A 17,838-nucleotide genomic window follows, 5' to 3' on the forward strand; every position below is an offset into this window, starting at 1 on the left:
ATAATTCTCGTTTAAAATGGGATAGCTCCACAGATTGCTACTCAATTATTTACCATGAATGGTTTCTACCTTACGTATGACCTTCTGAATTGTTTGTAAACATGTTCATAACATTATACGAATAACCTCAGTATTTTCTAGTACTCTGGTATTTATTAGAATTATCTACATTGGATATTATTTACCGAATACCTCAATTTTTTAAGAGACAATATATTGAAATTGATCATTCAGACGCAGAAAATGTACACGTTATTATATAATCAAAAAGTCAACATCAGTTTAGAGCCAAGGTATGGGCAGGAATAATTGTTAACTAATTAACCCCGTAATTGGTACACCTGGGTCCTGGGGACTCAACAAACATTATTTCTTCATACTGCAGAGAAATGGGTCATTATATCGAGGTGACCTACTTGCTATTTTCCTACCTCTTCCTTGACTTTTAACCTGTCGTATTACTTTTCACGCGAGTGTTTAAGACCATGGATTTTGGTGCATCGTTATTTTATTCTTTCAGAATTGTTTTTAACGACGGTGAGTAACGCAAGTGTAAAGAATGAAATTACCCTCTAAAGTTCTAGCCTTCTGATGCTATCTTCAAAATTATAGGCTATGCGCGGGAAGTCTTTTAAACAAACTCTGTATCAGGGAAAAAATTACGAAGCAAATAAAGGAAACAACTAACAAACACTGCCGTCCATGTCACACATTTTATGTTTTAATTTTTACATATACATAATATCAGTACAAGATAAATATATTTGCAATAGATCGTGAATTCAAAATGAAAATAGTATAAATTTTCAATAAAAAATCATAAAGAATTTGTTTAAAAAGCTTTCTTGCAACTCCTGTAGTTTTTAAGATAGCATTAGGGGGTAAAACTTTGAAGTGTAACTTTGCCCTTCGAACTTAAGTTAACGTCGCTAAAAAAAATACGTATCCCCTACCTTTGTCGCTTTATAAAACTGTAGAGTTTCATCAAAATCGAGGGGAGACACTTCGAGTATGTTCCCCGTAAGTCCTTGCGGTTTATTTCTGTAGCCATTTGTTCTTGAAGTGGCAATTTGGGTGCGAATCAAATTTGAATATGTTCCAGCATTTACCTACATTTAAACGTACTTCGAAGGATACTTCAAACTTTTGAAACTCGTTGACTTTACAACCGTTTGAAGTATAATCTATAATAATAAAAGTGATCGATAAATTATAACTGGAGTGGTGATCGGACGAGAGCGAGCTTTTACGTAGTCGGAATAAAGCCAGTGAAATACCAAATAAAAATTATCTCTCTCTTTACTCATTACTTTTAAACTGTACAAATATCCATATGAACTTTTCCCGTTACTTCAACGTGTCAAATTCACCTTCAAGTTATGCCCACATATTTCGATAGAACCGATACAAAATATTTCCCTGAAACACTATCGACGAGACGCAGATTCGAAGCATTCCAGAAATCAGAGGCAGGCAAAATTTTCATCAACGTAAAAATATCAAACTAATGAGAGACTGTTTTGCCACTCGTTAATTAAAAATAAAAGTTCCACAACGAACGAATAAAAATATGACGATTTTCTCGATTAGCCGTAATTCGACTAAAATTTTACCTGTCTCTGCCAGGAATACTGTGTTCCAAATTCAAATTTACAAAACAAAATCGTAATGAACCCTTCAATCGTCGAATCCCTACAATGACGAAGCAATACTCGAGTCATTCGCACGCTACAAAACGAAACACGTCGACGTAGGGGGGATACAAAACAAAAAGAAAACAGAATAAAAAAAAAGAATGAAAAGAAGAAACGGGCCTCTCTGTCTCATTCTTCGGATATTAGCTCGACGACAGAACGTGTACGTGTCACTACGCGAGCCTGCACAACGATTTTACAGGAACAAACTACCGCACGTAGGTCTAGTGGAGTGTCTACACAGACACTACGTGTTCGTCTGAAGCTGACATGACCGAACGACACGGGGGTAGAACGACTTGTGCGTATCATTGCATCGAAAACAACACGTTCGATCGATATATCAATGGTCACGAAAGCCACCGGATATATGTGTCGATAGGATGTCGACTGACCGAGTTTCGGTGAACGTCGTAAAGACTTTTTCGACTTAGACGTATCGAGCATTCCCGTTACTTTTTTTCGCGTATCGACGGACCGTAATAATCCGCGAGGGACAATCGCGTTTCGAAGGATAATCGAAGCTGTCTTTCTCGTGTCTACCCCCGGGTTCTCGTTGTTATGCGAGTGTGGCAGGCATACGAGTACCGATATTGTCTTCCGTGTCGCTCACTAGCGAATCCTCGGCGTCGGTCAGGTCCTCGAAAGGGAAATTGCAGCCCGTGGACGTCGGTCCTATCGAAAGAACACAGACAAATAGGAGTACGATCGTTATCGACGGAGTAATATCGGGCCGTACAGCATCTGCCCATCGTCAACGATAAGAACCTTATCGTCGTCGCCGTTATTCGTAGAGAAAGACAGACCTGTGTTTGTGTCGTTATATCAGAGAATCGAATTAGCACGGGTCAGAGCGCTCGGTGAACATGGCAACCGATTTCCTACGCGATTCTTTGGCACGGAGCGCCTCCGACGATCGAATGTTCAGCTCGTCTACGCGATTATTGAAGTTTCGATGCACCGTCGTCGAAGATAAAGCAGCTGTAATCGCTATTATTGACACCGAGTTTATTATTCCCCGGCTCGCTTTGCTACGATTCTCTTTGGACACTGTAATTTCTTCTTCATTGTGTCACCGAGTGATCACTATTAAACGTTTGCTATGAGAATGCAGTTCCCTCCTACGTATATTGTTCCCTTCCTAACCTGATAAGGGGGGTGAACGGATTAACACTGAAATATGCAGCTACTCCATTTAATGGATACAAAAATAGTACACCAACACGAATGGAATTTAACAGTACATTAATGCCACTAATAAAGATAGACATAAGAAAGTAGAAGATATGAACATTAAATACGGATGGTCCATAACGAATAGAACAACCAGGGAAGGGTTGATTCGTCGTGGAAAAAAATTAATCGAAGGTACATATTTAGAATAACACATCAAATTCGTGGGTACGAAGTTTCGTTTTTAAGAAAATCAATATCGAAGTTAATAAGTACTGTAAATTAATAGTTTCGTATTAAAGCATGTTTTTATTACAAATTGCTATTAATTTAGGTACTCGTACTGCAATTGCAACAACAGCATCATTGATCAGTTGTGACAATTTGTACACGTTTCTAGCCAACCGTGAACGAGCAAACACATTGATAAACATAAACAAAGCTCTATAGGTCAATCCAATTGTTCCTGCATTATAAGATGAAAATAGAATTTGAATTCGATATTTAACATAAGTAATTGCTTGTTTGCTGAATAAAATTAATCTCTTCATTAGTCTGAACAAACGTGTATTCATTAAAGTTTGCGGTCACATCATGCATTCGTTTTACGCGTCCATCCTCACGAATTCATCGACATTCATAATTATTTACTAGTATTTCAAACGCAAGTTCTCTTATTACTTTATTTTATTTCCTGATAAAATCGGCAAAAGGTACTGCTTGGTCTTCAAAGAATAGAAACGGTATATTTTTTCCCCCAACGATCGATTCATTCAGATTTTCTCAAAATCGAAGCCACGTACACCATTGTTCCAATATTATCCATCTATTTGTCTACCGAGAATCGTGAAACACCCTGTACAACTGTCAATATCGATGAAAACACGCGAAAGAATGAAAAAAGGTGTACACGATATAAAGGAAGTTCCAGCGAGGGTCGTTCTCGTCAAGGAGCATTCTTTCGACTTGAATTCGCATCGACTGAAAGTTCGATGAAACATTGAAGTGATTCTATGAAGAATCTCCAGCTTGCATATCGAGCGGCTTGTTAGCGACTCGTGGTTGGAAATCTGAACGCGAAAAAGCAAGCAAGCAAGCAGTGGCAGCTTCTAGAGTACAGTAACGTGAGAGGGACACACGGATCGGGTTAAGATGTAGCATAATACAATCGGTGTAAATGTGACAAGTGTATGTATATGAGTGTACGTGTATATGTGTGTGGGTGTGATACATATGGCATGATGATACAAGGCTCCTGCGGAAGCGATGATTAAAGGTTAGGTCAGGCTTACCCTCGCTGTCGACCTTCAAGTAGAGCTGCCCCTTTGGGCTCAGACACTGCCCATACTCGGTCGTGTAACACTCTGTATTCATTCAAACCAAATTTCAAGTTATCAGAATCTGTATTTAAGCGACACACTTTCCACGCGTTGCCGTTAAATATAATTATATAGAACGCTCTAAACGGACTCGGCGTTTTGCACCGATACAATTGAATGAATCTCAGAATATTTAACTTTAACCCATTCCCCTCTATTTCTATATTTTTACGACAGTGGATATGTAAACCGTGAATTCTCTCAAAAATATAATCAACAAAATTTCCTATTGTTTCGAGTTTACATATTGCACAATTTCATTATTACAACACGAAGTATTATTAATTTCGGTTCAAGACAAAGTGCAATTATAAAAATTTCGTCTAAAATTCCGTCGTGTTTTAGTCTCTTTGTTATTAGGTTATTGCAGAAATTAATCACGTCTACAGCCAACGAATAATTTGTCTTCCCCCCCTCCCCTCCCCTAATACTGAAAGACAGGAAGGAAAGAATGTATTAATAAATAAATTTTTTCCCCAGCTTGAAGCGTTAAAATTGTTTCCGGGACAAAAATCAAATCAAAGAAAGCGTCCTTGTTATGCGACAAAATACCAAACGTTAATTTTTGTTCGTCAAAAAGGGAAAACGACAAAACAATTGCTGCAAGCAACATACTTTCCTCGGTTATCTGGTCGACACAATAACGCTTTAATAGCAAAGCTGGATTGACAGGTTGTCGATCGGATAATAAATATGAATTTTATTAATTTTAGTATCCCGGGAATATTGCCGAATTCTTCTGTCGAAAATCACATTGCTTTGCGCTCAATAAAACCCGGTAAACTGTTCGTTGAACAATTCACGAATCCGAGACGATGCAGCTTTCAAAGGTACGAAGAATGGTATTGCACTCCTTGAGATACATTGCCGAAGAAGACGAAGATATTTGCGCTGTTCTTCTTGTTAGATATGCCGAATTAGTTCGAAACTTGGATGTCTGAATGGCGGCCAGACATTTCGGCGAAATTAACGTTTCACTGTTTCGAAAGAACTTTTAAGCGAACTTTCGACCGAAACTTTGGGCCACGAAGTATCAAAAAATGATTCCTTCCTTTCGCAGAGTTGGGCACTATTTCCATCATTTGAAACTAAAGTTCCCCACAAATTATCCAGACAATTATGTAATCATTTCCTAATATAAATGAAAAAAATAATTCCATATTTCTTGTTCAGTTTATATACTTTAAATATTTGTGTACTAATTTAAGTCAAAGTCAAACGATTCATCTGGGCCATATTTGTTTTTCGTAAGAAATTATTTTATCCACGTTATGCGAATAATTCTTAATAATTCTTAAATTAAGTTCCTTAATTTTCGTGAAAAATTGTGCCCAACTCTGGATTGTAACGAGGTACAGAGCGCTCTTTCAGATTCCGTGTAACATTCTTTCGCAAACAACCGGATCAATACTGCACATCTTGCAGGAAGAATATATCGTGATATCCATATCTGTGTTTCCATCAGTTTTTCTCGTGGATTACCGGTTGCATGGAAATAGTTTTACCCGTGACTACTCGAACTGAATGATTTATTGATTTCATGCGAATCACGGAGCATGAATGGAGAACTAGCCATTTACGCTCGAGTACTGAGTGAAATAGATCGATTGATACAACAAAGTGCATTTTATCAACGGCTCTTAACGGCGATATGACCGAACGTCGTGCAAAGCTTGTTTTTCATGGTCATAATCAGAAATATGATAAACGAATAATTACGAATAAGCGTTTTGGGACACAAAATATACCAATACTTTGAACATAATTTACAGTAATGACTGTGATGTTGATAACTGCTAACTGTAGTTACAATTGCAACGCAAAAGATGAAATTAACCCCTTGGGATCGATGATCACTGTACGGAGAGGGGGGAACATAAAGAGTTTTTTTTCTGTAAATCGTTAGTGGAAATGCTGTATTATAGCATAAGTGTACTTCTATTCTATTAAATCAGATAGTTCAATCATTGTACGAATTAGTGTTTACAGCCAATTATCGAGGTTCTGCTGTACTCGGAAACAATTCGAAAGTAAAGTTAGAGATTCGAAGCAATTCGATCACACTTAAACCCATTGCTACTTGTCCCCATATAGTATTCGTCCACTTAGGGAGGCAGCTCCTTATGTCCCCATACGGTGCACGTCAACTCCGAAGGGTTAATACTACAGCTGAGCCCCGACTTATCGAACACACGAATATTTGAACATTCGATTATCCAAACGGTGTCAGTGGTTCAGTTCAAAATATACTATAACAGGTGTATTTCATAGCTAATGTATAGTGACGTAAAATATACTACTAAAGACACATGCAATAAATTCTTATAGTAGGCACAGAAAAAGAAAGGAGAAAATAATAAAAAAAGCATAAAGTGGATAATAATTCTAGAGACAATAATATACGGTCTTAAAATTCATATGTTTTGCTGAACAACATCGTATAAAAGTTTACTCCAGCAAACAATTCTCACAGTTATTTATTTCCAATAACTGAGTTTTGGAGCAAGGGATGAAAGAATGGGAGGGAAGAGGGCGGTAAGCAGCGCACACGCTCGCTATTACGTTTCTTTAAAATTGCGAATCTACAAATGTTTTAATTTCTCATTTACTTTAGAAACATTCGTTGCACTTCACCTGTTGGTAACCTAACAACTTTCTTATGCAATGAATACATAATCCGATGAATAAAAGTTTTTTTAAGTTGTGTCACTTTTCTCGAGGGTGTGTGAAATGTGCCTAGAGTAGAGAGCTTCAAGGCAGCGGAATATACGACTTCTGCTAGAGGGGTATTTTAAACTGCAAAAAATGGCCACCGTCAACGGCTGTTTTCCATTAGCGACGCAAGGAAGTTACGTTTCGTCCTAGTTTTACCGGGGAACTTCAAATCAGAGTGGGGCGCGCTGAGGGACCTCAAAAGTTTCTGTCAAAAAATAATGCACAAGCGGCATACAAAAATAGAACAGAATAGAAACATATTGAAAGAATAATGTACCACCGCAAACGCAGTCCCTGGTCTGGAATCTTTTACAAGTTTCCATAATAAAAGAAATCTTAATCATATAAACACGTTGATTGCCACGAATAAGTTTGTTATAGCATATATTTCTATAAAATACAACTATCTCATCTAGATTTATTTTCAGCAATAACTAACCTTTGGAATGAGCTTTATTAGATGCTTAGTGAAAAATAACGCGACAGCCAATATGTTAAGAGAAAACCTAGGCTATTTGGACGCGCAATCTAAAGTAATAAGCACCTGAAATATGGCTCCCTGGCTCAGGGCGGCAGAATAGGTTCGAAATTTTTTCTAAACACAACAACGAGCTTTCCCTGTGCTCTACTTACCTTTTCTTTTTTTCCCCATCCGTCTTTCTTGCGCCATGGCATCTGAATTTTCTGGAAACGCAATAACGAGTGTGCTCACGCGCGCCTGTGTACACTCGGCGGTAGAAATAGAGTGAGGTCGTAAAAACAGTACACGGTGAAGATGGTGGCGTACTTAAATGTCTGGAGTCAAGATCCCAGGGCCGAATTCTGTATACTTTTTGGACATCATGTGGCAGATTATCCTCACGAGCCAGACGTCCATAGAATGCAGCAAACCACGAACCGAAGTGTCTAAACGTCGACATCCTGCAGGATATTTCTGTGCTTATGAATGGAACCTTGTTGTCCAAAAGCAATATAATTTTTTGATAACCGTCAGTTTCAAGCGTCACAGAAGATTCAAGGTTCCACATTGGTACACAAACTCTCGCTAGACATCGACGTCGCGCAATATATTTAAACGACGTTAAGATACAATCAAATAAATTGGATGTCAAGGGTTGCAGTATTTTTTTGGACGAAGGACTCACAGGAATAGAATCAATGTCTACTTTGGACAAAAGGCCGCAACGGGTGAGACATTCGGTCAGATTAAGGATGCAGGCGTGGCAGACTTATGCGATCCTATATAACGAAAAGCACATTTGGCAATTTGCACCCCTAAGGGTGTCGCTTTCCATACCACTCGAGTGTGCTTCGAGTACCTCACTATATTCTTTACACCAAGTGTACCTACCCCTTTGTTCTTCGGCTTCCAGGCCACAGATTGGGTTAGAATCCCTATAGTTATGCGGCTGCAGATGATAAATAATCAACACCTGCGTTTTATCGACGCAAGATGTTTGGACAATTTCTCGTTAAGTTATACAGGATATCCCAAAGATTTCCAGCCAAACTATGACATACATTCGATTCGTAAAATAAGAGAAAATGTTGAATAAATTAACTAAACACCTTTAACTACAATATTTTGTTCTTTCCACTGCTCAGAGTGGTTCGTTTCGTTGGATAATTTTGGGACATCTAGTACAGAAGAAAGAGTAAAACTGTCACTGTGAATATGATATTTGTATACATTTTGAAACATTCACAAAATTTAGAAGCACTTCTGAAGTAGACGAATGAAGAAAGAAATTAAATTAAATATTTAGAAAGATTGTGCGTATTGACAGATTAAAAGGATTGAAAACTGAAGCGGGGGATGAATAAAATTTAAAAATTTCTACGTGTGTTAATCAGATTTGTGTATCGATGTAATAAAATACGATGAAGTGTCTGTGATTGGCGATTAGTTTGGATAATTGAGGTTCTACTGTAGTTTGAAATTAAAGGAAGGAGAATAACGACTTCTCAAATTGACAGTGAAGCGTCAAAATGAATACTGTGTTTCGCATGTCGCTGTCAATTTGAGCAGCCATTATTCCTGTCCCTTAAATTCAAATCGGTGTGACTGAAATAAGTCATCGACGTATCCAGAAATTAATAAGAAATTCAGATCCGAAAGACGAAATACTTGAATCAGCAGTAAACTCTACTTACCGTGAAATCATGCGTTATCGAAGCAACAGAAGATCACAAGTAACAGACACCAACGTAGATAATCATTAGGAAAGTAACGAGGGAGGAATTTTTTTAGAAGAAAAAGAACCGTAAAAGCCGTTGCATTCTGCACACTGAACACCGAGAAATTTTGAATACGACTGCCAATCATCGACCAAGCCAGCCAATAGTGAAGAATAGGGCATTCAGCAGAGAGACGATACAAAAACACCGAGTGTCTTTGAAAGTGCTCTTGACGAATGTTCATTCAAAAACACGTCCGTTCCGGTGTAAGAAGAAAAAAAAAAAGAAATAATGTACTGTCGTTGGACGCTCTAAAGAGGCAGCATTCAATTTTCAATTCATAGAAACTCATCCCCTACCGGTTGAACGCTTCGCGATGCTCGCTGAACCGCGGAGTGCTTTTCTTTCCAAGGGATTCGTTACCGAAGCATCGTCCCTTCAAGGGATTAAGCGGCGCTTTTCATTTCCAGAGACGTTAATCAGCTTTGTCTACAAATATGTCACTCTGCCGGCGGCGAGAATGCCCTAACCCACCAGGTAAGCTCATCTCCTTGCCGCTGAATCTTTTATAGCCGCTTCTACAATGCTGTTTACGAAAATGAGGTCGCCTAGCTCAACGACATTCGTTAAGGTCGTTCTCGTAAATAATGGATTCCGCTACACGCTGAAACGCCATCCCTTTTACTGTACGTAAAAAATTAGCCAGCAGTCTAGTTACACTACGTGCATATGCATATCATTTCAAATCCCCGACAATGTCAGGACATGTTCCTGACTCGCGAAAATATCAGAAATAAAAAATAACTCCATAGTCCAGAACTGTGCTTCAAAGTTTAACTCTTTACTCACAGTACTATCAGTCAAAAACGAGCAACGATAGGATCAATCACTGTTTTCGGATAGTTTATGCAAGTTACCATTACTTTACAAAATTCGTGTTCATTTTGTCCACAAGAAATTCATATTACAATACTGCCTCTTTTCTTGCAATAAAATCAGAGCTACCAAATTTCATGCGGAGAGATTTTGAGATTTTATTGTATTTTCAGAATTGATCGAATTCAAACGGCCAGCTCAAATGGGTTTTTAATGATGCTATGTCGACTACTGGAGTAGACGGTCGCTCGAGGCGAAGAAACATAAGCGACGGTGTGGGTGATTCCGTAGCAAGTATTCTTAACACAGATTGATGCAAAAGCGAGACAGTACTGTAATAGTTACAGTAAAGTGCACTTTCTCGCGATTTTAAAGAAAATTTATCTCAATTGCACCTCGTTCTGGTGCCCTTTCGGTTGATACAAGTTAAATGTTGTGGAAAAGTTTCGTTCGTAAATTATAGCGTTTAAATTCAAACCGTGCGTCAAGCTTGCATTAAAGAAGTTGGCATAAATGGAAATCGAGAAATAAGAATAATAATAAAAAATAAATTTGTCGGGGACACGATTGTGCTTCCAGAGTGAAAACTCTGGAATTATAGTCGTGTCACCAGCAGCTGGCGCTTTTGTAGAACCATTCTTCTTAATTCTTTGATTTATTCACCTCTGGTGCAATGGTCTTTAATGTTTGCACTATTCTTTCTGAATAATGAAACATCAGATTGATCTAATTAATTTAAAAGTAGAAATAACGTTACGATAAGTTTTAATACCATTTGCACAGTAAACAGAAAGTAGTACGAATCACGCATTCAAATGATCTGGAAATAAAAATACCTTTAGATTTCCGGTATAATAATCCTCTTTATATGAAGTTAACTTAAAAATTTTGCAAGTGTGTAATTATCTATGTATTATTTCAACACTATCAATAGTATCACGTAATGGATTTAGTTTTACTTTCTGCAATGTTCATTGCAATAAAAATATAATATGTTTTTGAAAACTGTGTCTATTACATCCGCAGACATGAGGGGATCCACTGATAGTTGCACCTGAGGCAATGTCCGACAGGTAGCTTTACTGATGAGTCCTCTAGCAAAACTAAAATGAAACGCAAATCTCTCTTTTCGTAGTTCCGACTACTCTTCTTTCTCTCCTCCATATCAATGGCTCAGCGCACATATGATATGTTCACTTTTTGTTAGGCTCATATTTCAAAAGTATAACACTATTGTAAAAACTACTTATTTACTCGTATTACTAATTAAAAATTTTTAATAGTGGTCAAATGGAAAATATATTCAGTTAAGATTATATAAAATATATAAGATATAACGTCAAAATTACTGCAATATCGTTAAACTTGTTTTAGTAAAAAACGCTAAATGTGAACTTACAGTGTACGCGCTGTTAATATACTATAAAAATCGACTTCAGAGGCCACGGTAAGTAGGAACAGGAGCAAAAACCAAACAACAACAAAGGATCAGGAAGGCTAATGTATTTCCTGAGTCGAAACAGCAACATATACTATCCATAATATAAAAAGTCAGGGACGTATCTTTCCAGGGTAATGCAAAATTCATGTCTCCAATGAAGCAAGTGATCGACAATGTTTAATTATACCAGTGACAGTTAATAACTCCCTTTAGATGTCTTTTCTTCTTTAACTATTTTTTGCATGCCACGCGAGATTTTCAATTATTTCAATGAAACGATTTACCGAATATGAAAGATATAAAGATATTTATAATAAATCAACTGGCAAAATCGTACATTACAACAATAAATAAATCGCTGGTATTTTATTATTCAATGAATGATGTACGATGAGAAATCGTTATTTGCTCGTTCATGATATAAATCAAAAATTAAGAGATTAATGGCTGTGGAAGCATTTATATTCCGCACCTCCAAAACAGTCGAGTCATTTTACGCGAAATCGGATACTTTTTCGAATAACATTTCGGATTTCACAGTTCACCGTTTTCAACGATATTTAAATGCAACTCAACGGATTGTTCAAAATTTTTAAATGGTTAATTTCACCGGGTTCTGAAATTTGAAATTGTTCCAAACAAGTGCGATATTACAATAGCTGAGACCAATTGGAAAAAAGTAACGATGTAAACCTATATGAAAAATTTAATTAAATAAGTAATCGATTATGCAATTGGTTAATTTCGTGTTCCACGTATTGAATCAGCAAGTTTTCGCTATTCTAGTTTTAATGGGAGATTCTAGAGGCCATAATAAGAAGAAAATTAAGGATACTAATTTGTTGATTGAGGCTTCATTAAAAAGTTATAGAATCATTTCCGGCCACGCAGTATATTTTCAGTACAGAATTTTTTTCTCGAAAGTGCGTAAGATTTTGGAGGTGTGTCTATTCACCAAAAATTATTGCAATTGACTCCTTTAACCGAAAATAATTTTCCCAGAACGATTTGAAATTTTTTAATTTCGTCGAAAAATCTGTCCACATTCCAGAATTTTTTTCTCGAAAGTGTGTAGAATTTCGGAGATATGTGTATTCACCAAAAATGATTGTAATTAACCCCCGCAATCGAAAATAATTTTTCCAGAACGATTTGAAATTTTTTATTTTCGCCAAAAAATTTGGACACCTACCCCCCCCCCCCCCCCCCCCCTTGTCAATTTTTCTTAAAAATTCCTTTTTCATTTTTAGTATTTTTGTTTGACGCCCTACAGAAAAGTTGTCTAATACTTTTTTGTAAATACCCATGAGCTCTGCTTCAGAAAAAAGTTTCATTGAAATATATTCACTATTGCAAGAGTTATGGCAGTTTGAAAATTGGACCATTTTTATGGGGTTTTTGTAACTTTACGTGGTCAGGGAGCAATTTTTTCAATATTTTTGCTATTTGTACATATTCTCCACCAAAATACGCGTAGTTTGCTTTTTTAAATATCAAAATCGTCCAACCCGTTCAGAAGTTATGACATTTTAAAGATTTGCATGAAATTTCAGGGAAGCATTTTTGGCCTCATATTAGATTTTCGGTAAGGAATTTTTTTCTCAAAAATGCGTAGGAATTCGGGGATATGTCGAATGACCAAAAATGATTGTAATTGACCTCTGCAACTGAAAATAATTTTTACGTGAATGGTTTCAAACTTTTTAATTTAATTTTTTAATAACTTTTTAACGAAGCCTTAATCAACAAATTGATATTTATTTAGTCTCATTTTGTCCTCTAGACACTCCAATTAAAATTTCCAGGGGTGGCTGAACACCCTGTATAATTGAAATAGTCGTATAATCTAAGAAAAAGCTTGATTAACTTCTAATGTATAATCTAATTGCTTGGAGTGCAAAGATCTAAACTTTTACGGCAGAAAGGAATACGTGTATAAGCTTCGAATGTAATTACAATATTGAAAAACGGAAACTAAGAGGCCAAGAAACTCCACTCCTTGGCGAGGCTGAATACGTCTACGGGGCAATGAAAGAAGTCCGAAGCGACTTGGGACGCAGGTAACGACAGAGAAATGTTTTCAACAATTAATGCCATTTGCAGAGAGTAAGTTCTCAATATCTTTTGACCGTATTATAAAAATTTTTTATTGTGAAAAGTTACCATTGTGCCTGAGGCCTTGTTGCCGTTGCATACCCTAAGTAACAATGACAGCTATAGCACGAACGGGTCGGTTAGTTTCGATATAGATTTGACTTAATCGATTGGATTTGTAAAATTAATTGCATAAAAGGACCACTGCAGATAAAGCCTGAAGATATCTATGTTTCCAGATCATTTAAATGCATGCTTTACACTATTTTCTGCTCTTAATTTCATTTGGAAATGTATTAAACAAAGTGAATACAATTGAAATTATTGTTCGTTAAAATTGCAAGAGAGTAAAGAAAAAAAAATGGATATAAATCGTGTAATATAATGGTAAATCGTAGAAATGTTATACTTTCCAAAGGCAGTGAGTTTATTGCTATTTTATCGTGGAAGTGTTATTAAAATGTCTTTCATCGTTCAAAGTTAATATATTTTGATTTTTATAGGATGGTACTTTCACACCTCTCCTGGTTTCGTTTCCTATATCCGCAGGGAAGAATTGACAACGGAAATTGATGACGATCAGATAGAAATATGAATGTGAAATATTTGATGTAAATTCAGAAGGGTGAAAATCGTCGATCTTGAATAAGACTCTTTGAAAATGACGAAGAACAATACCTTAACCAAACATATGTTCCAAAATGTTGTCGTTAAATAATACTCCAAAAAATTGGAACGCTCTGTAAATTAGTATCGAATGCTGCCTCTTCGATTTCACAATGAATGTAAGCGTACATGTGTCCCATTGTCAGTATTAATAGGTTTTGTCGTAGAGTTAAGAGTACTGTTAATTAATAGCGACCATTTCGCCGTACTAAATCCAAACGATGTTAGCTCTCTTCTAAAATCAATAGAAAACGTACGTAAGAAGTGGTAAAGGGTCGATAACTTTCCAACTCTGCTACATTTCCTCGCAGAAATGAATCAACTCGTTCCTGGCGCAATAATTGCCGTTTACGCTTCACGAATGTCTGACGAGAAACATTTCAATTATTGTAGCATGCTGTAGCACATGCGTAACTCGTTTGATTACCGATTCCCTTGTCGCGTTCTTTGACAAAGGAAACAACACCCTTCGTTTCGCATTGATCTAAAGCTAACGAAGCAACAACCAATTTCGAAACAGTTTAATCAAACGAGCCGTACCATTCCTTTCAATTATTTGATATCGTGAACTTGGATGTTGCGTCATCGACTCGTAATACTCAATTATTCCAATCGATCGCTGAAACCGCCATACGGAAGACACGCTAATTGCAAAAATCTATGACTGACGCATTCATAAAGAACAAAAAAAAAAGTACAGTTGCATAACATTGAATTATTTTACAAATACTAATTTGTAAGACCTACAATAATTCCTATATCCATTTTGCACGTAAATTGTCCAAATCATTTTAGTCGATACTATAATAACGGCTGTGTTCATCCAAGCTCGAACTCTGATAAGTTGTTCTTACACCGAGTATAATGTTTCGTAACAACTAAAGACGAGTTGTTTTAAAGAACTTTATTATTCTAGTCTTATACGTCGCCGGACTGTGAATTATTAACGTGGCTTATCATTTGACTTTATCGCTACTTTTTACTTCGACTCTGAAGATATAGAAGACTTCTTCTATTTTCTACTACTTCAATCCTACAAAAACTTTATGCTACGAAATGTGTCACACAGTAATCAGATCTTGAATTTCTAGTGCAAAATCTATAAAATTGAAATAAATAATAATCAATAGATTGAAAGTTAATTAAGACATCTAGTTGAGATATCTAGAATCAACAAAGGATGAAAGGCTTAGTTAGTAACGTTATTATGATTACTTTGTACTCTTATTTCAGTACTATCGTATTGCTTTTGTAATTACGAAACAGAAATTCTGTTGTTAACATAACTTTTCGTGCATTTTAATTCAATAAATGTCAACCTACATTTTGGAAACCAGCCACGAGAATTTCGCTTACATTTAAGAATATCTGTTTACTAAAAATTGCCTTGTACATGATATTGCCAAGCGATAGCACGAACGATAAACAGAGTTATTGCTTCGGTAAAAATAGGTCGAACCTATAAAAACGAATTATCTCCGTACAAGGTGTGTTTCTAAGATCTACGATATGAATATTTTTCTTCCTCAAAATCAAACCTATTGCAAACAATTCATACTGTACTTTCTACTCATTTTCGTAATTCTTGCCACATTCCGTAATTGTATAATAGAATATTATAAATAATATTCAAAGCATTGAAACATTTTCTGTCTACCACATACGATTCTAACGATTTCAAAAAAATGTGCTGTAACTGATTCAGTCGTATTTTTCGTTGTAATTGTCCTGCAAATATATACGACCCACTCCACGTCAAATCGTAGAAGATTTAATACCACATTCACCGATTGCTCTAAAGCACGTGCCACGTATCGGTACTCCCAGAAAATTAATTCGTGTAAAATTTCAACCACCTCGCTCGAACGGTTTACAAGATATTAATGGCCCGACGAACCACAACTTCGCTCTCAATATGCACGCTCTATTTCAGGCTATAGTCGAGACAAAATCAACACTGCTCAAGGCATTTCCGTGACTATGAATCATAGCAGACATGACTCTTTCATTTACTCCATGCTACCTAGCCTCTTTGTTCGAGAGACCGAGAGCGTGTGCCTGCAGGTTATGCGCGAAAAGAAGGAAACGTGGTGGGGGGTAAGCAGCGTGGTGGGGGATGCCTCGTGAGTGGCCTTGATCGACCAGTTGATTTTACTTGGACTACGATACAGAAACTACTCGATAAAAGTCGCACAATCAAGCTCAGAAACTTTTAACGAGCTTGCTAGACGATTTAATTTCAGGAAACGATCGGTTTTATTCGTATAGTCGTGCGAGTTGACAGGTTGTTCGCAATGAATAAAGCAGCAGTTTTCTGAAACTTGCTTTCTCTATTACTGTATACGTTATGCTTTCATGTACTTCAAAAAAATTGTCGGCTAACGAGGACGGTATTAGTATCCGTAAATTGTTCTCGTCATAAAGTCATTAAATAAGATAAAATAGACACGGAGAGTGACGGGAGTGGTTCTAAGGCTGTTATCGAAGTAAAGATTGGAACATTTAACGAGAAGTTTCCGTATCTTTCGTTTACAGTCGCTCGAGAACTGAACGAGCGCTCTTTTGAACCACCAAACAATCGGTGATTATGGCGTCCAGTTGTATGCGACTTGACGTAAAGTGGCGTCATACAGGCGTCCAGAAGTGGAAAGAACGGGTGAAACTAGACACGAAAAAAGCATTGAAGAGAGCTAACGCCGTATCGTGTCCCCTCGAGAATGCATAGTAAAGAGTACGTTCTGTGGAACGGCTGTACACGCAGAGAAAACATGAACGAATGAGAAAAAGGTTGGTGAGAACATACCGACGCCGTTTGCCTGCGACGACTGAAGTTGCACGGCGACGCTGAACCCGCGTAGCTTCACCGGTGCGGAATTTTCCTTGCCCGCCAGGAGGGCGCATTGCGGCTTTAGATCACGATGAATTATGTCGTTCTCGTGGCAGTAGCGCAACGCCTCCAGGATCTGTCGCATGTAATGGCTGGAAAACGAAAGGGAGCGTTACACTCGGATATCAAGCGGGATGGAAAAGTTGAGAAACAGATGGGTGTCGTGTTCTGCGCTCGATGGAAGACGGTCCCGAGTCTTGTTGCACCGTAACACGCGGTAAAAGTAGCACAGAGGGAAATTATTGATTTTCTCGCAACGATGTTTTGCATTTCAACAGATCAAATCGTCAGGGTACTTACGTAAGTCAGGTTTGTCCACTCGGTGAGGACTTTTTTGGACAAACGTTCAGGACTAACAAGTGTTTAGAATCGATATTGTTCTCCTCGAGATATCACAATTCAAAAGAAAAGTAATCGATACAAATTACCGCGAATACTGCAAATACTATGTTTACACTCGGTAGCATAACAAATCACGTAATTTAATATAGATAATCATTTTTGTGACAGGTACGATTATTAAAGTACCTTTATACCTAAATAAAGACGAGTACGTATACGCAAAATCAATGAGAGCGAAACACTGCCTTATCGAAATGAATGTCTCCACCCGGTTTCGCTGTTCTCGGTTTCCTACGCCCTTCCCTTCAACCCTGCTGTTATTTGTGGAATTAATTGGTTTGTTCTATAGCTATTTCTCCTAAAATATACTTCACTCGCGTGGCATTTGACGTT

General features: G+C 37.2%; 1 protein-coding gene across 7 annotated transcripts in view; it reads right to left on the reverse strand.

Annotated features, from left to right (window-relative positions):
* The window catches only part of Cask (peripheral plasma membrane protein CASK), a 240,234-nt gene that overhangs the window by 197,612 nt on the left and 24,784 nt on the right, over nucleotides 1-17,838 (reverse strand). For 4 of the 7 annotated variants that reach the window (XM_076765678.1, XM_076765685.1, XM_076765680.1 and 1 more), the window contains exons 5-6: nucleotides 17,020-17,195; nucleotides 2,283-2,369 (exon numbers count right to left, since the gene is read on the reverse strand). In XM_076765678.1, coding sequence (XP_076621793.1) covers nucleotides 2,283-2,369; nucleotides 17,020-17,195 — 263 coding nt within the window. Of the gene's footprint in view, nucleotides 1-2,282; nucleotides 2,370-4,159; nucleotides 4,232-17,019; nucleotides 17,196-17,838 lie in introns of all 7 variants that reach the window. The other 3 variants (XM_076765681.1, XM_076765679.1, XM_076765683.1) reach the window with 2 other exon arrangements.

This window comes from Colletes latitarsis, chromosome 5 (genome assembly GCF_051014445.1).
Source record: "Colletes latitarsis isolate SP2378_abdomen chromosome 5, iyColLati1, whole genome shotgun sequence".
NCBI lineage: Eukaryota > Metazoa > Arthropoda > Insecta > Hymenoptera > Colletidae > Colletes > Colletes latitarsis.